The following is a 25,115-nucleotide window of genomic DNA, read 5'->3' on the forward strand; positions in this document are numbered from 1 at the left end:
GGAATAGAGCAACACAGTAGTGAATGTTTCCAAACAGCAGATTCTTATTTCATGGATGTACGAAGATGTACACTTTCAAACAGACTATATCTTTATCTTCTTTACTGTTGGTTTTTAATTCACTGCTTCTCTTCAATCTAAGGCCATACATGTGGCAAGATTTGTAAGTGTCACCAACAGTTTTAAGCAGTTTTTTAAAAATTATTTTCTTTTCGCAGATTTTTACCCACAAATAAATTTATCTGTTTTTAAATGACCTTGGACAAACACTAATTCCACAATGGTGCACAATGGATGCTGTCGTAGTGGTTCTTCATTTTAAGAATGAGGAAGGAAATTTACTGGGTCCTTTTCAAAGAAACTATTGTAGTATTTGCCTTAACAGATCTAGGGAAACCACATAAAACCTAAAATTGCACAGACAGGCAGATGGAGATCTGAGCTACTGCCTTCCTGAATACGGGTTTAGTTTTATAAAACTCTGCTCCGTCTTGTTTGGAGATATCTTTAGGTCTGCCATTTTCGCAATATTGGCGTTTCTTTTTAACAAATTATGACATGTTAAATACTTGTCACTTCAAGAATACTGTTTTTGGGTGCTGCTGTCTACCTATTTGGAAAATGTATGACTATGAAATTTAGTATTATATGTTAATCAGTTTCTTTACACAGACTTATCATTTAGTAATCTACTGACTACTCTAGAACTGGTTGCAACATTAAATAAATTACAATCAACTTAGACATGACAGAGTGGCTAAAACCAAAATAATATCACACTGAATCTGTCAAAGAAAATAATTACGCTAAAATAAAAATGCCTAAATGAAGCTTGTTGGGAAGAGGGAGTAGGTATGGAGCAAAGTGTCAAGCCGTGTACAAGTTAGAGGATTTGAACACAAATATATTCCTGCATGATAGCATTATACCAACCGTCATATGAAAGATGCACGCTATTCGGATTGCACAACGAATACCATCCAGACACAGTGAAGCAATTTCAGGATCATCGCAATCTTGTAGGCCAACACTGAAAGCAGCAAGAAATGGTGTCCAAGCCATCTGAAACAATCATTCGAAGTGTACAGTGAATAATTCTGTAACAATAAATTACAACAATTATAATTAACTTTAACAATCGTTAATTTCAAGAGATGATGGTTGTTTTAAAAAATAGATAGATAATTTTTTTTAAAAGTTGCTACTATGCCTGCAGGCTCAGTCAAAGAAGCAACCCTTCTCTATATTGACATAATTATATATAAGTAGCTGTTAAAAAGTTACTTGCACATGTGTAAAAATGCACAAAAATTATTTATATACACTTTTTAGTTTACTTGAAAACTTATAATAAGTATGACCTACAAAGTGTCAGAGAATTTCACCCCAAATTTCAACAAATATTCTGATGTTGCAACTTTGGATTCCTCCTCAGAACAATGTAGCCTTTTTAAAATTTCTTCCGTAATAAGTTCAAAGAAGTAACACACACAAGACCCGAGCTTAATGTGGGACACTACTCAAAACCAATTTTGGCATGAATTAGCCAAAAATGAGATAAAAAATGATGGAAGAAAGGAAATAAACAGAAAAGTGTGACCAGGAGTGCTTTTGATAAAATAAACAGAGGTTTCAAAACTAATGTGTTTGAAACAGAACATTTACAATTTGTGTGTACTACTAGTTTTAACTTATGGAAGTGAAAAATAATTCTTAAATACAAAAATCATTTAAAAATGAGGGTCACTCAATGGACAATGCATGTAGGAAATTACAAAAAAATGGATTCAGGGAAAGTAAATTAGAAGACACATTTACGAAAATATTGAACCTGAAATGGGGGTAGGCATGCCATGTAGTGAAGTGAATAGTTTGTAGATAAACCATGGAATTTCTTTGTGGGACAAGAAAATATGCAGGAATAGCAAGGATGTGTGTAGCTGTTGATCACAGTGCATCAAGATGATTGCAGGCCTTCAGGAGTGGATGTCAAATGGCTTCACGATTAGTACAATTTGCAAAGCAGAAATGGTAACTCACTTTAAACATAGGCCTAACATGTTCCACATGCTTAGCTGAGGTAAATGGTGCCTGGACATGACTGACTGATTCCATTAAATTCTTCGCTGCAGCAGATATTGCTTCCATTTCCATGTTCCACAGAAGACGTCGCTTCTTTTCACTTGATATCACTAGAAACATAAGGTAAAGAACTCACTTAGACATAAAAAAGAATAAGTGAAACGTTGCTACAGTAGCATACACATGACCACATATTCTCTGAAGAAAAATCCAGCACTTATCTATGCACTACATTTTAATGAAGATAAATGCCTTAATATAGGCTTTGTTTGATTTATTACAATTCATATATCATTTGTGTGAATACTGTTTTTCTGAATTTACCTAAAAAATCGCTTTTAGTTTAATCAGATATACATTTTGTGCCTGTCAGCGACTCAACACTCTATTCCTTGTATATTGTTGTCTTTATGACCTACACATCATGAAAAGAATAAAATGTTTGTATTTATTCTAGATCCAACAACAGAAAATCCAGGGTGGAATACAGCATTATTATGAAAAAGATAGTTTCTACTCATCATACACATGAGATGCTGAGTTGCAGATAGGCCCAACAAAAAGACTGTCAGAAAACAAGCGTTTGGCCAAACAGGCCTTCATTGGAGATAGGACACACACACACACACACACACACACACACACACACACACACACACACACACACACACGCACGACTACAGTCTCTGGCTGCTGGGACCACACTGCGAGCAGCAGCGCTTGATGAGTGACACAACTGGAGGTAGGGAGGAGCACGAGGCGGGGAGGAGGAGGGATAGCAGGGGAGGGGTGGGGGACAGTAAAGTGCTGCTTGTGGGAGCATACAGGGATGAGGTGGAGAGGGTATGGCAGCTAGGTGTAGCTGTAAGATTATATGGAGGGCAGGGGAGGGTTAGCAGGGAAGAGGCGAGTTAAAAAGACTGTGGGATTGTTGGTACAATACAGGACTGTGTAGTGATGGAATGGGAATATGGAAGGACTAGACGGCAGGGACAAGACTAATGAAGGTTGACATCAGGAGGGTTATGGAAACACACGATATATTGTCTGCACGTGATGCTTGTGACTGGACTGGCGAGGTTATCAGCACCCTGACACTTATTAAAACAAACTAATGTGGAGAACAACTAAAATTGTCGTACACGCAGGCAGTCGAAATGACTGCACAGTCACTATCTCACATGCACTCTCTTGTGTAGGTTTGGTGGGCAGTGGAATACCACTGTGGGAAGGGTGGGAAGGATAGTTGGTAGGACATTTCTCTTTTCAGGGCACGATGAGAGGTAGTTGAAATCCTGGTGGAGAATGTGATTCAGTTGCTCCCATCCTGGATGGTACTAAGTCATGAGTGTAATGCTCCTCTGTGGCTGGACAGTGGGACTTTGGGAGATGGCGGATGACTGGAGAGATAAGGCATGGTAGATCTGGTTTTGTACAAGGTTGGGAGGGTAATTACGATCTGTGAAGGCCACAGCGAGACCCTCTGGGTATTTCGAGAGGGACTGCTCATCACTACAGGTGCGAGGACCATGGGTGGCTAGACTGTATGGAAGGGACTTCTTGGTATGGAATGGGTGGCAGCTGTCGAAGTGCAGGTATTGCTAGTGATAGGTAAGTTTGATGTGGATGGAGGTTGCAGGCATGGAATCCATTGGGCTTTGGAAAAGGTAATGTTCTAAAGTAGTATGGCCAAGGACATTAGAGATGTTAGTGTAAAGGAAAGTGGCATCAATAGTGACGAGCAGGACACTGTGTGGTAAAGGAACATGAACTGTGGAGAGTCGGTGGAGGAAATGGTTGGTATCTTTTATAAACGAGGGTAGGTTGCGGGTAATAGGCTGAAGGTGTTGGTCTACGAGGGCAGAGATCCTCTCAGCGGGGGCGCCTCAGCCACAATGGGGTGACCTGGGTGGTTGGGTTTATAGAATTCAGGAACCATGTAGAAGGTGGGAGTGCAGGGAGTGGTAGGGACGAGAAGATAGACAGACTCCAGGGAGAGGTTCTGGAATGGGACTAAGGATTTTGGGAGAGACTGGAGATCTTGCTGGATTTCTGGAATAGGGTCACTGTGGCAGCATTTGTAGGTGGATGAATCTGATGGCTGGCGGAGTCCTTCTGCCAGGTAACCCTTGTGGTTCAAAACAACAGTGGTGGAGCCTTTGTCAACAGGTAGGTTTATAAGGTTGGGATCAGTTTTGAGGTGGTGGATTGTAGTTCTTTCTGCGGATGTAAGGGTATTTTGCATGTTGAGGGATTTGGGGAATGATGGTGAGGCAAGATTTGAGATTAAGAAGTTCTGTAAAGTTAGCAGGGAGTGATTTTGGGGGTAGTGGGGGTGGATCACGGGTGAATGGAGGAGTGAACTGAACAGGCAGGTTCAACATTGATCTTTGGTTAAGTCTGATTGGTAGGGTTGGTGACGAAGAAGTGTTTCCATTGTAGAGACCGGGAGAAGGAAAGAAAGTCTTTAACAAGTCCTGCATGGACATCCTTATCTTCTAGCTTCTTCCCTTTTCCCATTCCAGTATTACATAGTCCTCTATTCCACCAACAGACCCACTGTCTTTTTACTTCTCTCCTCTGCTAACCCTCACCTACCCTCCGTCTAACCTCCTGACTGCACCTAGCTGTCTTATTCTTTCTCCACCACCGTTCCTGCATGCTCCCACAAGCAGCACTTTACCATCCCCCACCCATACCCTGCTATCCCTACTCCTCCACACCCAAGCCTCCTCCCTACCCCTACCACATGGTTGCGTCTTCCATCATGCACTGCTGCTCGCAGTGTGGACTCAGCAGCCAGAGACTGGGGTCATGTGCACATGTAAGTTGTGTTTGCATAAGTGTGTGAGTGTGAGTGTGTGTGTGTGTGTGTGTGTGTGTTTGTTATCTCCAATGAAGGCCTTTTTGGCCAAAAGCTCATTTTCTGACAGTCTTTTTGTTGTGCCTATCTGCAACTCAGCATCTCTGCTACATGGTAAGTAGCAACTAACCTTTTCATAACACTGTAATTAGATCTAGCGAGTCAAATAGGATGACACATGACAAAAAGGTTGTCTATTTAATATTATTTACAGTAAAAGTGAATAAATAGTTTATGAGGTAGCACCATGATTTTGGATGAAAGAAGAGTAACTAATATGGCAACAGAAAGAGAGATTTAAAAAATCCAGATAATACGCTTTTCGTCAAATACTTTGAGGTGTGCTTGCTTTTGTGTGTGTGTGTGTGTGTGTGTGTGTGTGTGTGTGTGTGTGTGTGTGTGTGTGAGCGCGCGCTTTGCTGAAAAAAGCGCTCTGGCCGAAAGCTTTAATGAGCAACAGTCTTTTTGCTGCACTTGTCTGCAACTCAACGGGTCATCTTTACACTGAGTAGCAAGCTATCCTTTACCTAATACTGTTTACATCCCATTTCTGTTGTTATATACAGGGTGTCCCAGCTATCTTGTCCACCCAAAATATCTCTGGAACAATAACAGCTATTGGAAAACAACTTTCACCGGTATCAATGTAGGGCTGGGGCCCATGAATGTACACATTTGGAAACATTCTAAAACGAAAGCATATGTATTTTTTAACACAAACTTAGGTTTCTTAAATGGACCTCCTATATTTTTTTTTCTTCAGCAATCCATAGCATGCTGTATACATGGAAGAACCCTGGAGATACAAGAAGGTTTCAGATAGATTATATAATGGTAAGACAGAGATTCAGGAACCAGATTTTAAATTGTAAGACATTTCCAGGGGCAGATGTGGACTCTGACCACAATCTATTGGTTATGAACTGTAGATTAAAACTGAAGAAACTGCAAAAAGGTGGGAATTTAAGGAGATGGGACCTCGATAAACTGAAAGAACCAGAGGTTGTACAGAGTTTCAGAGAGAGCATAAGGGAACAATTGACAGGAATGGGGGAAAGAGATACAGTAGAAGAAGAATGGGTAGCTTAGAGAGATGAAATAGTGAAGGCAGCAGAGGATCAAGTAGGTAAAAAGGCGAGGGCTAGTAGAAATCCTTGGGTAACAGAAGAAATATTGAATTTAATTGATGAAAGGAGAAAATATAAAAACGCAGTAAATGAAGCAGGCAAAAAGGAATACAAACGTCTCAAAAATGAGATCGACAGGAAGTGCAAAATGGCTAAGCAGGGATGGCTAGAGGACAAATGTAAGAATGTTGAGGCTTATCTTACGAGGGGTAAGATAGATACGGCCTACAGCAAAATTAAGGAGACCTTTGGAGAAAAGAGAACCACTTGCATGAATATCAAGAGCTCAGATGGAAACCCAGTTCTAAGCAAAGAAGGGAAAGCAGAAAGATGGAAGGAGTATATAGAGGTTCTATATAGGGGCGATTTTACTGAGGACAACATTATGGAAATGGAAGAGGAGGTAGATGAAGATGAAATGGGAGATATGATACTGCGTGAAGAGTCTGACAGAGCACTGAAAGACCTGAGTCGAAACAAGGCTCCAGGAGTAGACAACATTCCATTAGAACAACTGACAGCCTTGGGAGAGCCAGTCCTGACAAAACTCTACCATCTGGTGAGCAAGATGTATGAGACAGACGAAATCCCCTCAGACTTGAAGAAGAATATAATAATTCCAATCCCAAAGAAAGCAGGTGTTGACAGATGTGAAAATTTCCGAACTATCGGTTTAATAAGTCACAGCTGCAAAATACTAACGCGAATTCTTTACAGACGAATGGAAAAACTGGTAGAAGCCAACCTCGGGGAAGATCAGTTTGGATTCCGTAGAAATGTAGGAACACGTGAGGCAATACTGACCCTATGACTTATCTTAGAAGAAAGATTAAGGAAAGGCAAACCTACGTTTCTATAGTTCAAATCTTTTATCTTGGCGGCTCGCGCATGGCCGCCCAGAGGTGGGAGATTGCTGCGTTGCCAGTTGCACATGACGTACGCGCGAAGAGAAGCAGCGCCATAGTATAGCATAGTTCGCAAACTTACGTTTAGGGGGGAGCGTGCAGTTTATGAAGTAAAGCCACCACGGCCGCATTAACCCTTTCGCTGCTACACAGACGCGCTCCCCGCATTCCACGCTGTGCGCGATTTTGTCACTGCACTGCTCGCCTGTGCAGACGTATGGTGTTCCCACTGCTTTGACACACTTATCATTCGATTCCACAAAAACTACTTGGCCCAAAAATTAGATTTTCACACATCATCTTGACTGATACCTTCCCCCCATAAATGACTTAATTTTATTTCTATGTTCAACGCAGTTATTATGCAGCATTAAATATAGTAAACCACTGCACGAAATTTTGAAGAGTTTGCAGAGGTAAAAGTCCATAGCGTATACTTTCCGTATGGTCGATTGTAGTTGCCACAATGTTGAGAATGAAATGTGGAGAAGATACCTAATTTCATATAAAATTTACTGCATAACAATATCTCATTTAATTTAAGTACCACATAGGTTTCGTATGTAATATTGAGAAATATTCCATCTTTTGCGACTGTAATAAAAGTTTTATTTACACCGCACACGTTTGGCTTTATTTTAAAGCACTTCAATCAATGGAAGGTATGGCACATACACAATGGTACTCAGTGATGACAAAATCGCGCACAGCGCGGAATGCGGGGAGCACGTGTCGGCAGCAGCGAAAGGGTTAATGAAGAGACAAAGCACTAGAAATTTCAAAAAATTGCATTCAAACGAATAAAATTCGTGAAGTAAGGCACTTCAATATTGTTTTTAAATAAAGAAAATATTAAGCCCTGCACAAGGTTGGAACTTTTAACCTTGGGCTCAAAAGCCGAACACCTTAACCGTTACACTAACGCAACTCGTCTGACAGTTACACTCCATGAGGATTGTAACACGTCACGCAAAATACTGACAGACACTGTTGGTATGACTATGAATTACTCATGCTTCGTCGAAGTACAATAGGAACTGAACAATTACCGCTGTTCTTTATTGCGAAAAAGCAGTTCGTGAGATTGATACCAACACCTTTCCTTGCTATCGCCTGAATTAGGAGTTTATAGCTTGTTTGGTTTAATTAATTAATAGAATATGAAGCAATTGGTATAAAGAATGCTTTTTCCAAACATTCTATAAAAGAAAGTCTGCTATCAAGACATTCCTTTTGTTCTATTACTTCATTTATGACTGAACGTTTCTAAAACTGAGGACACTCGTCCGTGCTCTGCACAGCAGTCTAAATCTGGCAACGTCGTTCTCTGTTCATTGGCTGACTGTGTTTTGTGACGTCAGATGCGCAGAACGAACCTAAACTCGGCCGCCAACATAAATGGCGCGCACTTTAGCATTTGTAGACTTAGAGAAAGCTTTTGACAATGTTGACTGGAATACTCTCTTTCAAATTCTAAAGGTGGCAGGGGAAAATACAGGGAGCGAAAGGCTATTTACAATTTGTACAGAAACCAGATGGCAGTTACAAGAGTCGAGGGGCATGAAAGGGAAGCAGCGGTTGGGAAGGGAGTAAGACAGGGTTGTAGCCTCTCCCCGATGCTATTCAATCTGTATATTGAGCAAGCAGTAAAGGAAACAAAGGAAAAGTTCAGAGTAGGTATTAAAATCCATGGAGAAGAAATAAAAACTTTGAGGCTCACCGATGACATTGTAATTCTGTCAGAGACAGCAAAGGACTTGGAAGAGCAGTTGAACGGAATGGACAGTGTCTTGAAAGGAGGGTATAAGATGAACATCAACAAAAGCAAAACGAGGATAATGGAATATAGTCAAATTAAATCGGGTGATGCTGAGGGAATTAGATTAGGAAATGAGACACTTGAAGTAGTAAAGGAGTTTTGCTATTTGGGGAGCAAAATAACTGATGATGGTCGAAGTAGAGAGGATGTAAAATGTAGACTGGCAATGGCAAGGAAAGCGTTTCTGAAGAAGAGAAATTTGTTAACACCGAGTATTGATTTGAGTGTCAGGAAGTCGTTTCTGAAAGTATTTGAATGGAGTGTAGCCGTGTATGGAAGTGAAACATGGACGATAAATAGTTTAGACAAGAAGAGAATAGAAGCTTTCGAAATGTGGTGCTACAAAAGAACGCTGAAGATTAGATGGGTACATCACATAACTAACGAGGAGGTATTGAATAGAATCTGGGAGAAGAGGAGTTTGTGGCACAACTTGACTAGAAGAAGGGATCGATTGGTAGGACATGTTCTCAGGCATCAAGGGATCACCAGTTTAGTATTGGAGGGCAGCGTGGAGGGTAAAAATCGTAGAGGGAGACCAAGAGATGAATACACTAAGCAGATTCAGAAGGATGTAGGCTGCATAGGTACTGGGAGATGAAGAAGCTTGCACAGGATAGAGTAGCATGGAGAGCTGCATCAAACCAGACTCAGGACTGAAGACGACAACAACAACAACAACAACAAAAACAACACCCATAGCATGACAAAGCACATACACAATGCCACTGATTGCATTGCAATATTCCCATTACATCCCGAGATATTGAGACGCGAAGTTGACGCTTTAACCACCCGACATGCGCTGCTAGCGCACGTCCTGAGGCTCAGGCGAGAACCCCATGGTGCCCGTAATCGCGATGTGATTGACAAGTAAGTGTCATTCTTGATAAGTATGGAGGTGTGATTACACATGTCAATCACATCGCAATTACGGGCAGCATGGGGTTCATGCCTGAGCTTCAGGACGTGCGCTAGCAGCGCATGTCGGGGTGCTTCAAGCGTCAACTTCGCGTCTCAATATCTCGGAATGTAATGGGAATATTGCGATGCAATCAACGCCATTGTGTATGTGCTTTGTCATGCTATGGATTGCTGAAGAAAAAATATAGGAGGTCCATTTAAAAAACATAAGTTTGTGTTAAAAAACACATACGATTTCGTTTTAGAATGTTTCCAAATATGTACATTCATGGGCCCCAGCCCTACATTGATACCGGTGAAAGTCGTTTTCCAATAGCTGTTATTGTTCCAGAGATATTTTGGGTGGACAAGATAGCTGGGACACTCTGTATATTCATCCCTCCAACCCCCTTCTCCTCCCCCCCCCCCTCCCTGCCCACACCAGCCACCACATCTATTGCATATTCCAAGAGCTTCAGGTTCTACATTCATATTTGACAGTAGAAGTGCTCCCTACCAGTGTATTGTTCACTATCCATTGATGCTGTACGAGGTGTGCTACTAACATGTCACTTCTCCCTGTAATGTGTTTCCATGTTGTTTTTTCCTCACTTTTCTTAATATCTCTTAAATTTTTGCAACTTCTGTCCACTTAAATTTACCTGATAGCTCGTTGTTTCAAATGCTTACAGTTTTATCTTCTCTAACGACCCCTCAGTCCATGTTTCACTTCCAAACAGTGTCACACCTCTCACACATTTTCCGGGATTTCCTTTGTTCCATGTTCATACCTGATACCATACTGTCCAGTCACATTAACATGACCACCTGCCAAAAGCCTGAATAATCACCTTCTGCAGTGCAGACTGCAGCAAAACATGCAAGACAAGTCAATGAGGTTCTGGAAGGTATCAACAGGAATGTGAAGCCATGCCGACACCAGTGCTGTGGACAGCTGCGCAAGGTTTCTTGGTTGAGGATCCGTGACTTGGACTGCCTGATCGAGGTGGTCCCAGAAATTTTTGATTAGGTTTAAACCTGAGGAGTTTGGTGGGCCGGTGAGAATGTTAAACTCATCCTGGTGCTCTTCGAACCATGCACATCAATTGTGAGTTGTGTGACACGCTGCACTGTCCTGCTGTAGATACCACTGTGCCAAGGAAAAATAAACTGCACCGAGGGGTTGACATGGTCCTCATGGATAGATGCATACTTGTGTTGATCCATTATGCCTTCCAGAATGATGAGATCACTCAGGGAATGCCATGAAAACATTTCCCAGACTGTAGTGCTTTCTTCTCTGGCCTGAATCCTTTGCTTTCAGATGTTTCACGCAGTACATGCCAATTGACACCTTCCAATGGAGCATACAATGTGATCCATCTGAAAAGGCCACCATTCAGTTGCAATACTGGCATGCAAATTTCAGCTTTTGTGGCCCTCAAACAGCAGTCAACATGGGTACATGAATAAGCTGCCTGCTGCCTTTTTGGACATCAGATAAAGTGCTCCATTTCTGCATTACAACAACTGCACTGTTTTCCACATCCCCAAAGTGTTTTATATACCCTCCACTGCTAGTGCTGCCACTTGCCATCTGTGAGTGGTTATTGGACATTGGATTGAACATAGGCTGTGGGCATATTAATGTGACAGGACCATGAAGTGGGACTCTTTAATTCCAGGAAGTTTTCTCTGCTCATATCAATCTACTTCTGATATAGTCCATTAAATTTTGTGCATGCAGCCACACAAATAAAATTTCTTCCACTGATATTTCGACCACGTATCATCTGGCCATCCTCAGAGTGAGTCGCAAGACTGACTGCATCTTGAGACTCACTCTGAGGATAGCCGATTGCATGCCCGAAATTTAATGGACTATTCATTATGCAGCAAAAAGTTGAAAATGCATATACTTCTATACTTCTGATATCTCCCCTGTTTTAGGCATACTGTGGAATCTCACTTCCTAAGCAGATGAATTATCTCACTGCTTCGACTGCAGTATACCTTATTTTTATGTTAAAAAGCCACTATTCTTTTTACTATTCATTATTATCTTTCTCTTAGAGATTAATGAAGTGTGTTGCATGTTACATATTATGGTTGCCGTTATTTTAAAGGAACATATAGGATGGGAATCTTCTACAATTTGTTTTATGATTTATTTATAACTACAGCTCTTCTTCACAAATCTGCCTATTACAGAGCAAAATAATATGAAACTAATGAATGAAAAATAGGAACCTTCCATACTAGCACTGTAGACAAGAATTTAGCACAGACAGGAAAAACCATCCGTAAATGCAAACTAGGTAGAGAGATGAGTCTCTACTGCAGCACATAAATATTTTTTCTCCTACACTATACACTGAGGGAATTAGATTAGGAAATGAGACACTTAAAGTAGTAAAGGAGTTTTGCTATTTGGGGAGCAAAATAACTGATGATGGTCGAAGTAGAGAGGATATAAAATGTAGACTGGCAATGGCAAGGAAAGCGTTTCTGAAGAAGAGAAATTTGTTAACATCGAGTATAGATTTAAGTGTCAGGAAGTCGTTTCTGAAAGTATTTGTATGGAGTGTAGCCATGTATGGAAGTGAAACATGGACAATAAATAGTTTGGACAAGAAGAGAATAGTAGCTTTTGAAATGTGGTGCTACAGAAGAATGTTGAAGATTAGGTGGGTAGATCACGTAACTAATGAGGAGGTATTGAATAGGATTGGGGAGAAGAGAGGTTTGTGGCACAACTTGACTAGAAGAAGGGATCGGCTGGTAGGACATGTCCTGAGGCATCAAGGGATCAGAAATTTGGCATTGGAGGGCAGCGTGGAGGGTAAAAGTCATAGAGGGAGGCCAAGAGATGAATACACTACGCAGATTCAGAAGGATGTAGGTTGCGGTAGGTACTGGGAGATGAAGAAGCTTGCACAGAATAGAGTAGCATGGACAGCTGCATCAAACCAGTCTCAGGACTGAAGACCACAACAACAACAACAACAACAACAACAACAACACTATAATAATAGATAATGGAATAAAAATAATGTTAAGAAATAAATATAATCACACACCGTACAGCTGAGGTGTTGAGTAATCAACAGGCACATAAATACAAGTGAAATTATTCCAAGGTTTTGGACAGCGTCCTTCCTCAACCCAAAAAAACACACACATACATGTACAGCTAAACTGCCTGTAACTACCCCCATATTCCACATTCAGCAAATCACTGAAATGCATGGATGAGGGTACATCCCTTTTACCATATACACTTTGTGATCAAAACTATCTGGACACCTGGCTGAAAATGACTTACAAGTTCGTGGCGCCCTCCATCGGTAATGCTGGAATTCAGTATGGTGTTGACCCACCCTTAACCTTGATGACAGCTTCCACTCTTGTAGGCATATGTTTAATCAGGGGCTGGAAGGTTTCTTGGGGAATGGCACCCCATTCTTCACAGACTGCTGCACTGAGGAGAGGTACTGATGGCGGTCGGTGAGGCCTGGCATGAAATCAGCGTTCCAGAACATTCAAAAGGTGTTCTATAGGATTCAGGTCAGGACTCTGGAGGCCAGCCCGTTGCAGGGATGTTGTTGTTGTGTAACCACTCCGCCACAGGGCATGCATTATGAACAGGTGCTCGATCGTGTTGAAAGATGCAATCGCCATCCCTGAATTGCTCTTCAACAGTGGGAAGCCAGAAAGTGCTTAAAACATCAATGTAGGCCTGTACTGTGATAGTGCCACGCAAAACAACTAGGGGTGCAAGGCCCCCCATCCATGAAAAACACAACCACACCATAACACCACCGCACCTGAATTTTACTGTTCGCACTACACATATTGGCAGATGACGTTCACTGGGCTGATTTGTAACTCCACACAACATTTTTCCACTGTTCAATCATCCAACGTTTATGCTCCTTACACCAAGCCAGGTGTCGTTTGGCATTTACTGGCCTGATGTGTGGCTTACGAGCAGCCACTCGACCATGAAATCCAAGTTCTCTCACCTCTCGCCTAATTGTCATAGTACTTGCAGTGGATCCTGATGCACTTTGGAATTCCTGTGTGATGGTCTGTATAGATGTTTGCCTATTACACGTTACGACCCTCTTCAACTGTCAGCATTCTCTGTCAGTCAACAGATGAGGTCGGCTTCTGTGCTTCTGTGCTGTATGTGTCCCTTCACGTTGTCATTTCACTATCAAATCGGAAAGAGAGGACCTAGGGATGGTTGGTTGGTTTAAAGATTAAAGAGACCAAACTGCAAAGGCCATCGGTCCCTTGTTTCATAAACACACAGAGCATATTTAAACCATCCACCAGTCAGGCTGAGCAATTAAAAAAAAAATTCCAGGGGAAGAAAAGCCCCAAGGTCAACGGTAAGGCAACATGGAAAATGGAGCACAGCGACAAAAACAACATATAGAAGAAAGGGAGAATGAATTAAAACTGTACAGCAGAGAACCGTGGCTGGCTGATCACGAAAATAAAAGGATGAGCCAGCCACCCTGCAACACGTTAAAACGTCCAGCCTAAAAGATTAGGGTGGAGTCAAATTACACCACAAAACTAAGTAAAATATACAGCACAGAAGAGGGCGACGCAACAAAATTAGATGGACTTATAAAAGCCGCTTGCACGAATAAAACTTAAAACCCAATCTGCCATAGAGACATTGTCACCTAAAAGAGACAATAAATCACCAAGGAGATTAAAAGCTCGCCTGAGGGCGGTTAAAAGAGGACATTCCAACAACTTATGGGCCACCGTCATGTTTGCACCACATCGACAATTGGGGGGGGGGGGGGGGGGGAGGAGGAGGGGGGGGGGTCCTCTCGATGCAGCAGATCAGCCAAGAGTGACCAATGCCACAGCTTCCAACGATGTTTGAAGGGGCACAGGAACACTACAGGACATACAAGCAGGCTCCACCTGACACACTATTGTAAGCGCTACGGTGACAGTAATAGCCCCTGTATCCCTAAAGGACAGGGGTCTGCATTGCCGGGAACCAGTTTTCCTGGAGGGCAATGCAGAAAGCAGGTGTCATGCTCAGAAGCTGACGTAGCTCAGGTAGATGGCTAAAATAACCACCACAATTCCACTGGAGGTTTGTACAAAGCATGTCCTGTAGGGGCATGAAGACGCTGAAAAGGCAAATTACTTCACAGGGTCACATGCTGCCACCGACTGAGTGACTGACGTCTCAGCATCCATTGTTTCTGAGGAGATGGCAAGATCCAGGTCATCAGGGGACGCAAAGAGCTCGACCTCATCCTCAGAGGCTGAGCTGACAGGAAGCAGTGGTGTGGGAACCACTGGGTCCTTATTCTTCTTAGAGAGCTTCCTCTTCGCTCTCTTGTCTTTGGGAGGAGGGTTCGCATGCTGGCAGGGCTTTCCTGACGTATTGTCAGGAACAGAGGAAGAACGTGAAGCCCTTCGACCAGCAGCTGGTGGCTTCTTCAGCCACTGGCTAGTGTCTTGTGAGACATTGGTAAAGTCCTTGGAAGGGACTCCCCCAAGGGACCCCTTTCGAACGAGTGAGGACGGAGGAGGCCGTTGCTTCTCCGGCTGAGTAGTTGGAGAAGGCTGTCGCTTCTCCGGCTGAGAGGTGGGGACTGACGTTCGGGGCGCACTGCTCCCAAACTGGGTATTCTGGGAGTAGTGGAAGATGGAGAGGCCCCTACCAGCGGTGGGACAGGCGTAACTTGACTGCTCTGTGGGCCAACTGAGAAAGGATTCTTTGCAGGAACTGGTGGCGGCAGTGTTACAGCAGCATAACTCCTCAACATAGGTGTGGGGTTGAGTCGTTCTAGCTTCTTCTTTGCCTCTTTGTAAGTTAAACGGTCCAGGGTCTTAATTTCTCGTATCTTCTGCTCTCGTTGATAGACTGCACAGTCTGGCGACCAGGGAGAATGATGCTCCCCACAGTTAACACGGGTGGGAGGCAGAGCACATGGAGAATTGGGATGCGAAGGTCGTCCACAATCTCGACACGTGGGGCTGGCAGGGCGTCTGGGGAAGATGTGTCTGAACTTCCAGCACTGGAAGCATCGCATAGGGGGTGGGACATAGGGCTTGACATCGCACTGATAGATCACGACCTTGACCTTCTCGGGCAAGCAGTCACTCTCAAAGGGCAGGATGAAAGCACCGGTAGCGATCCTATTATCCTTGGGCCCTCTATAGACACGATGGAGTAAGTGTACACCTCATCGTGCCAGGTTCTCCCATAACTCGTCATCAGGCTGTAGCAGAAGATCTTTATGAAAGATAATCCCCTGGACCATATTTAAGGAGTCATGGGGAGTGACATTAATTGGTATGTCACCGAGCTTCTCACAGGCAAGTAGTGCCCATGACTGTGTAGATGAATCTGCTTGTATCAGGATGGCACCACTCCTCACTTTGGAAAGAGACACCACTTGCCCAAACTTATCTTCAACATTGTTCACAAAGAAGAGAGGCTTAGTCCCCAAAAATGAATCCCAATCAGTTCTGCTGCACACAAAGTATCGTGGTGAATACGGCTCCTGTTTGTCCGCAGCCCTATGTCCCTCCCATGGTGTGGCTAGGGAAGGGAATGATTTGGGGCCATATGTCACAGCGTTAAATTCTACCTTACTGCACTTAGAGACGTAGGCGGTCGTTCGACCTCCGGATTGAGATTTCATCTGCTTCATTGCGGGTCATCCGCCCCAATGCCACCCACTCTGACCAGTGGGTCTCCCCACGGGTGCCACCCAGCCACAGGATGGCCGTTGCCAGGAGTCCCAATGCCCCAGAGAGACAGGCATCTACTCCTTGGCTTACGTGGGGAGGTGTCAGCTCAGGCATCGGCAGTACGATCCCTGTGTTGTCAGGGGGCTACAACCTAGAGGGTACATGACGACTCCACCACAACGGGCTGGCTACCGTGTTGAATTTTGGTTGCCATGGGAAGTGCATAGTTATTGTGGGTGCAGATGGTGACGCATTAAGGGTGTAACTTACGCAACCCATCAGGTGTGTATACCCAAAATGAGGGATGGTGGGTGCAGTTACGATGCCAAGGTCTTAGGGTACAGAAGACTGATGGTGCACCACGTAAGGTGTCCTTCCCCAAAAGGCTCGTACTTCTGTTGAATTTGGAAGAATGGAGGTCAAATCCTAATGGGGACCATCACATTAAAGGCCGAAATGTTGGAGACTCCTTTTAGTCGCCTCTTACGACAGGCAGGAATACCGTGGGGCTATTCTAACCCCCGAACCCGCAAGGGGGAGGACCTAGGGATGTTCGAGAGTGTGGAAATCTCACATACAGATGTATAAAACAAGTGACACCCAATCAATCACCTGACCACGTTCGAAGTCCATGAGTTCCGCGGAGTGCTCCATTCTGCTCTCTCACAATGTCTAATGACTACTGAGGTCACTGATATGGAGTACCTGGCAATAGGTGGCAGCACAATGCAACTAATATGAAAAACTTATGTTTTTTGGGGTGTCCGGATACTTTTGATCACATAGTGTATTAGGGTTTCAGTGAAACCCAATGCAGTTTGTGAAGAATGACTTCTCAAATGTCAGTAATTAGCTTAATCTTGTTGTTGCAGCCCCTACTGGAGCGACATTTATGGGGCTGTAGTATATTCTTAGGTTCGTTACTTTATACAGGTCCTGGAAATCCATATTTGATATCCACCTTCAGAGGTTCAAACAAACCCGTGACTAACAACATTTGAGAAGGAAAGTTGCCACTCACCATATAGCGAAGATGCTGAGTCGCAGATAGGCACAACAATTCGATTTTCACACTTAAAGCTTTTGGCCCACAGCCTTTGTCAACAATACACACACACACACACACACACACACACACACACACACACACACACACCTGCAGTCTCAGGCAACAGAAACCACACTGTGAGCAGCAGCACCAGTGCATGATTGGAGTGGCAACTGGGTGGGCTAAAGGAGGAGACTGGGGCAGGGAGGGGGAGGGGGAGGAATAGTATGGTGGGGATGGTGGACAGTGAAGTGCTGTAGGTTGGGCAGTGGGCAGGGGAGAGGTGGGGAAGTGGTAGCGGAAAAGGAGAGAACTAGAGAGAAATAAATAAAAAATAAAATAATATAAATTAAAAAAGACTGGGTGTGGCGGTGGAACGACAGCTGTGTAGTGCTGGGATGAGAGCAAGGAAGGGGCTGGATGGGTGAGGACAGCAACTAACGAAGGTTGAGGCCAGGCGCGTTACGGGAATGTAGGATGTATTGTAGGGAAAGTTCCCACCTGTGCAATTCAGAAAAGCTGGTGTTGGTGGAAAGGATCCATATGGCACAGGCTGTAAAACAGTCACTGAAATGAAGGATATCATGTTTGGCAGAGTGTTCCGCAATAGGATGTTGTTTCTCAGCCAGTTTGTCGGTGGCCACTCATGCTGACGCGCAGCTTGTTGCTTGTCAGGCCTACATAGAATGCAGCACAGTGGTTGCAGCTTAGCTTGTAGACCATATGACTAGTTTCACAGGTAGCCCTAACTTTGATGGGATAGGTGATGTTAGTGATGGGACTGGAGTCCAGAACCTACACAACATACTCGTGCATCCTTACACAACCCCTGCTCCCAATGCCATACCTCATGGCTCATATTCCTGTAACAGACCCAGATGCAAGACCTGTCCCATACATCCTCCCACAACCACCTAATCCAGTCCGGTCACTAACATCGCTTTTCCCATCAAAGGCAGGGCTACTGGTGAAACCAGCCATGTGGTTAACATGCTAAGCTGCAACCACTGTGCTGCATTCTATGTAGGTACAACAACCAACAAGCTGTCTATCCACATGAATGGCCATTGACAAACTGTGGCCAAGAAACAAGTGGACCACCATGTTGCTGAACATGCTGCCAAACATGATATCCTTCATTTACATGACTGCTTCACAGCCTGTGCCATATGTATCCCTCCCACCAACACCAGCTTTCCTGAATTGCGCAGGTGGGAACTTTCCCTGCAATCCATCCTACATTCCTGTAACCCTCCTGGCCTCAACCTTCGTTAGTCGCTGTCCTCACCCATCCATCCCCTTCCCTGCTCCCATTCCAGTACTACACAGCCGCCATTCCACCACCAACCCCAGTCTTCTTTTTATTTATTTAATTTTTTAAATTTTTTATTAATTTCTCTGTATTTCTCTCCTTTTCTGCTACTTCCCCCTCCCCCTCCCCACCGCTCCCCTGCCCGCTGCCCAACCTGCAGCACTTCACTGTCAGCCATCCACACCATACTATCACTCCCCCTACCCGCCCCAGCCTCCTCCGTTATCCCACCCAGTCACCACTCCCATCATACACTGGTGCTGCTGCTCAGTGTGGTTTCAGTTGCCTGAGACTGCAGTCTTGTGAGAGAGTTGAGTTTGCATGTGTGTTTGCGCGTATGTGTGTCTATTGTTGACGAAGGCCATTGACCGAAAGCTTTAAGTGTGAACATCTTTTTGTTCTGCCTATCTGCGACTCAGCACCTCCACTATATGGTGAGTGGCAACTTTCCTTCTCTAGTTTGTTACATTCCATCCTGGATTTTCCATTGTTTGATTTAAACCTGCGACTCAGTGTATGCAGTGAAAATCAAAAACCTTGCACACCTCTGTGAGTAAACTGTTGATGCTTGTGCGCACATTCTGATATTTGGGTTGGCTCAACTCCACAAGGAGTGGCTGAAACAGTTAACAACAACCTTACAATGTGCCACACAACATGTCAAGTGCATCCTGAAGACTGTGTGTGTTTTCATCACCAGAATTTGCCTTGTCCTGCACAAAATGCGACATAACTCACAAATCAGTACAGCTAAACTCATTTGAAAGCCACCATTGATTCTTCTATCTGCTTGATGTGTCACATGACCTTTCCGCTTGAAAAATAGCCTTACAGGTTTTCCATCTCTCCCATCCCACACTCCTTGACTCTGAATATCTGTTTTTACTCCTATTTTTGTTTTAGAAATGTGGTTCCTCAACTATGGACCACCCTGTTCAATAATAGAACTGACAGCTCACTTCAGTTGGGGAAAGAATCCAACAAGAACAATCTTCACAGCTGTTAGGTGCAAGAACTATTGACCATTTACAAGTCATTAAGGAAACTATAGAATGAAGCAATGAATAGGAATTACAACTTCATCCGGGATTTATAGACTTTGAGTAAGCGTTTGAAAATCCATTTTGTAGCAATGTGAAATAAAAATAACCCTTCATAAAAAACACGTTTATACAGCACTAACATAAAATTCACAAACACGTTAACTGGTTAGCAGTCACTTTAGTATCTATAAAGCTACATTAATCTTAACAGAGGTTCGTAATTATTAATGAAGATAACAGAAAGCTGTCTTTTAACAACTTACACTGTTTGCCCGGTTTGTTAACAGTTCCTTTCATCTTTATTTCATGACCAGCAATTTCATCATAGATACTTGACAAATATTCTTCAGGCAAGTCCTTGCTGTCACTAATACCTCTGTTGAGCCGAATGTACTGCTCTTTAGTCATTTTGCTTTTCACTTGGGGTGAATGAAGATCTGTGGTAAGCATAATGACAGAATATGCTAATACATATGCAGTATCAGCACTAGCAAAAAGACCATTGCTGGAGAAAAATGAGAAAAATCACAAATAAGAAAAATAAAATTGTTGAAAATACATGGGTAGTCTGAAAAGTTACTAACCAATGAAAGAAACCTCGAATTTTTCTTCAAATATATTTTTATTTTTATTTTTCAACATGATCCCTTTGTAAGTCTATACAATTGTCTCTAACCCATCCAAATATTAGCTAGTGCCTTTCTCTGCAAAACAGCTGTTTAGGAGGGTGATGGCTTTATCATGTGACTAAAATTTCTGCCCTCGAGCTCAACTTTCAGCCACAGGAACAAAAGAATGCTGCTTGGGTCTAGATCTTGTGAGTAAGAAGGGTGATCAAGCAAATGAAACTGAAATTTGTGGAGTTTCACCACGACAACTGCTGAGGTGTGAGACAGCACACAGTGAGCAATCATGACACACAGTGTGCAATCAGCTTCCCCATCCCTAAATTTTTAATCAATATGTGACAAAGACATTCTTTACATACGCTCATAGTCTCTGTTGTCTCTCTCACCTTAATTCGACAATTCTCTGGTGAAATTGGGCAATGTTATTTTCAGTGATTGCAGTTGTTGGCTGTCCCGAACATCCATTATCACTCAAGCTGGTATGGCCATGTTTAAATTCAGGTCTCCAAAATTTCACAGTGGTAAACTACGGTATAGAGCCCTGTAAACTGTGTGCAACTCAAGTTTAATTTGTGTAGGTGTATTGTCTTTCAAAAACAAATATCTATTTACAGTTCGACACTCAATTTTGTCCACTTTTACAAAAATACACGGATCAACTCACTACAATGACTATCGAACAACAACTGCACTTTCAAAATGTCTGGAATTTTGGGAGTGCCTTACTTGGCACGCACAACTAAACTCCTCAACTTTTGTTGACAAGTGCTGCTATCTTCAAGTTAAGGTTGGAAACTTTTCAGACTATCCTTGTATAAATAAAAATCCTGCAGTTATATTTTTATTAAGCTGCTAATTCGTGAATTAGACAGATTTTATAGGACACTACAGAATTCCTGGAACAGTACACCAGCATTCTAATAATTAAATAAATTTGCATTTTAACTTTTTACAGACATAAGGAAAATGCCCTCTTGAACTAATACATAAAAAAATATAAATATGAGAATATAAAAAATTAAGGACATAAGGTAGGTAATACATCAGGATAGATCACTATTCGACAGTACAAATAATAGGTGTGTGTAACACCTGACAGACATGCAACTTTTCTTCCCTTTTTTTTATTTTTAATGCTTTACTTTAGGGCTCAAAATAGGTGAGGACAGAAGTGTCCAGGTCATATCCTAAAACAGGACATTTTCTACAGAAAGGATTCCATGCTTCTTTAAGTTTGTCTACACACAGGGACCGAAATGGCATTAGTAGGTGGGTAAAACTATAATGAATCATGAAAGTGAACCTGGAACACTTGTTAAAAGACAATAAACCAAGCTGAAAGGTAAACTGAAGAGTTACAATGACACTCCTTTTTTAAGACAATTTGGTAATAATTTCAAGGTAATCACAGTACAAGGTTGGAATTTAGATCTCTTGCACCACATTGCTACAGCAGTTAAAGGCTAGAACACATTCTACATCTTTTGCTGTATCTGCTCAAACCCAGGATAGCTCAGATGACAAATACACATTAAAGTGTAAGAAGTTAAGAAACTGACATCGGGATAGAAAGTGAAGCACCATCGGTATTTCAATACAAGTGCTGCGGAGTCATCACGTAACAGATGATGATGGTGGAAAAGGTATTGTCCAACATGTGGCCTATTTAAAATTATCTCTTCATGAGAAGATGGATGAGAGGAAGCTGCCCAAGCCATAGGGATGGGTTTAATCTCCAGCATGTTCCCACGGACATATGACCACTGTTCATAAGAGAGTGATAAAATATTCCTGCATACAGCAATGCTGAGATCATCTGAGGGGACAGAACTGCTAAAGGTCCAGAATAGTTGAGCTGCAATGTAGGCAGCAGCATCCAGAGCCTCATTGCCCAACACATTGACATGTCTAGGAACCCATACAAATGACATTAATCCAACCATCAGTGGGCAAATAAAGACATTTCCAAATCCATTGGACTAAGTGTGATACGTATGTCTACGTTGCAAACAGGCTATGGAGAACACCGAGGGAATCTGAACATTTGACAGATTTAGATGCCACGTTGCTAGATGTGCAAGAGTACCCGATACATGGCTAGTAGCTCAACAGTAAAAATCAAACACTGATCTAAAAGGCGGCACCTGAAGACCTCTTCACTGATGGAAGACAGGCGTATACCGTGCCATGGTCACCCTCTCAGTCATTGGTTTGAAAGGAGGTGCTCCCTCAGCCTGCATAAAAAGCTCCAGACAAGTCAAGCAAATGATCAAAGCTAGAGTAGTGTTCTTTTGTAGTGAAGTCCAGGGGATGGAGGGAGGTAGGAGGGGGGGGGGGGGGGGGGGAGAGAGGGGGTGGGGGGTGGGGCAGAGAGTGAAGCACACCATGCCTCTTATTGTTGGCCAAGAAACTTAATAAAAAAATGGGAGCATACAATACGTATCTTGCCAGAAAACAGCAGTAATTTGGCAGCTTCCACCAGACAGAGGCTGTTAAGTGGACTGGTGGGGGAAAGCACCAGCATCCAAGCAGATTCCATAGTGATGAATACTGTTAAGGTGACACATAATAAACTGTCATGCAGGTGAATACAGGATTCATCCATTGTTCAGCTACGACTGGATTAAGAATTGATACTAATGAAGGAGTGCCCAGTCCAGTTCCAAGGAGGTCCACTTAGAATGTGCAGGGCATTGAGAGAACAGACACAGCAGGGTGCCAAGCAGAATATATGGGAGGAAACATATATGCATAGGAGGACAATAACCAGCTGAGCTTTCAAATTAGTCTTGTAGAGAGTTCTCTTTTGCAGTGTGAGCAGAGTGAAGAGAGATCTTAGCTAGAGTGGATAATGAGGATATGGCAGATGAGACAGATGGGGGAGAGGGCTCCAGAAGTATTACCTCACTTTAAAAATTCCAAAATAAAATTTGACTGGGAAAGAAGAAAATATAAAATAGAATATATGCTATAATTCTTAGTTACGAACAAAATTGGCATTGCCAGTATATTTTATGTCATGGGGGCAGAAGATTATGCAGAGGAGGAAATAGCTAACTGTATTTTTATTTTTAAGATAATATTGTACATCACTATGATACATACTTTGGGTTACATTCACAGTATCTGCTGGCAAATTTCTCCATTAGCCTATCAATCTTCTGTGCTTCACCAGGTAGTCTGAAGCCTTCAAGGAAATATCTAAGAGCAGATACTATATCCCGGTTGCTGAAGTTTATTAGGTCAACATATGCATACATAACCTGCAAAATAATTCTAATATTTAAATAACATCCTTCATACTGGGTTTATAATGCAAGGCAGTTACAACAGGGAAATTTTTAGTTTTCACGTGTATTGTGAGGAAAATAACAATCAATGTTATCACTGCAAATTTTATATTACAAATATCTGAGTTTATAACTACTCTATTCCTTTTTTATTGAAGACTTACTTATAGTTTCACTGTCTGAATTTTATATTACAGAAAAACTATGTATTTTAGTATTCCAAACTGCAAACAATGTAGCAAAGTGATTAATTTCCACTCTTCTGTGAGAAACAGAATTTAAATTATAAGCAGCTTTGACACTTGAAAATGAACTTTATTTATTTCTGCTGCTTTTTATACAACTTGAAGGGTTATGAGGAGTGCAAAGGAGCTGCAGCTCTACACTATAAAATTTAAACAGGCAGTGCAGCCAAACTAATAGTATGCGTGGAAAAAGAAACACCTGGCTTATTAGGAGAAACACCTATGCACTTGAGATGTAACCGAATTTTTTGTGAAGTGGTTAAGACAATGTCAAGACATTACAATGAATGAGTAATGTCAAAAGACTCACCTCTCTACTTAAATCATCATTGTCACCCAAGAAGTCACCAATCCCAGTTTTATCTAAGCGTTCATCACTGTGCAACCATTCAGCTATTTCCATGGGAGAACTCCCCAATAATCGTTGCTCTTGTAAAAACTGAATGCCTTTCTTCGGTTTGCGATTAAACCTATAAAAAAGAGGAAGGATGTGTTACAGATGAAAGCACTAACAATATGCACAAACAAAAAAGTATAAAAACTATAATCTCCTGTAATTAATTTTTGTACCTGGAGGGTATATTAACTGACAATACGGAAAAATGTAACTGAAGGAAGCAGATTATTAAAAAAATAAAAAATACAGTTACATTCTCACCGATTCACACACAATTTTTTGACGGCTTTTCAGCTTCCAGTTTATTCCCCTTGTTTCTTCAAAAACAGTACGGTATGCAGTGAACCAGCCACAAATACTTAATGAGCATTCAAGAGAGGCAAAAGGAATGTAGCAGTGGCAGGAAGAGTAAAGAACAAGGAGGAGCCAGAGGGGTAGGGGGGGGGGGGGGGAAGAGAAGGGCAAGAGAAGGGATGTCCCAAAGATGCTACACACGAGGGGATTCCAGCACAGCCAGCAACCCACCCTGCTCCCCACACCATCCCATGATTGTGACACAGTGTGGACAACACCATGGGAAGGAGACACAAAACTAACACAAGAAAAGGGGAAACAGAACTACACAAAAGACCAGAAAAAACATAGGGAAAGAGGGGGAGGGGGGGGGGGGGCAGGCAGGGAACTTGGTCAGGGTGGAGGCAAGGCCAAAGA

At 42.6% G+C, this 25,115-nt stretch overlaps 1 protein-coding gene across 1 annotated transcript in view; it reads right to left on the reverse strand.

Moving 5' to 3' along the window:
• The window catches only part of LOC124605236 (brefeldin A-inhibited guanine nucleotide-exchange protein 1), a 257,319-nt gene that overhangs the window by 105,063 nt on the left and 127,141 nt on the right, over window positions 1-25,115 (reverse strand). The window contains exons 12-16 of the mRNA XM_047136787.1: window positions 24,318-24,477; window positions 23,578-23,735; window positions 20,107-20,348; window positions 2,041-2,192; window positions 934-1,062 (exon numbers count right to left, since the gene is read on the reverse strand). Of these exons, the coding sequence (XP_046992743.1) occupies window positions 934-1,062; window positions 2,041-2,192; window positions 20,107-20,348; window positions 23,578-23,735; window positions 24,318-24,477 (841 nt within the window). The remainder of the gene's footprint in view (window positions 1-933; window positions 1,063-2,040; window positions 2,193-20,106; window positions 20,349-23,577; window positions 23,736-24,317; window positions 24,478-25,115) is intronic.

Source organism: Schistocerca americana, chromosome 3 (genome assembly GCF_021461395.2).
Source record: "Schistocerca americana isolate TAMUIC-IGC-003095 chromosome 3, iqSchAmer2.1, whole genome shotgun sequence".
NCBI classification, from domain to species: domain Eukaryota; kingdom Metazoa; phylum Arthropoda; class Insecta; order Orthoptera; family Acrididae; genus Schistocerca; species Schistocerca americana.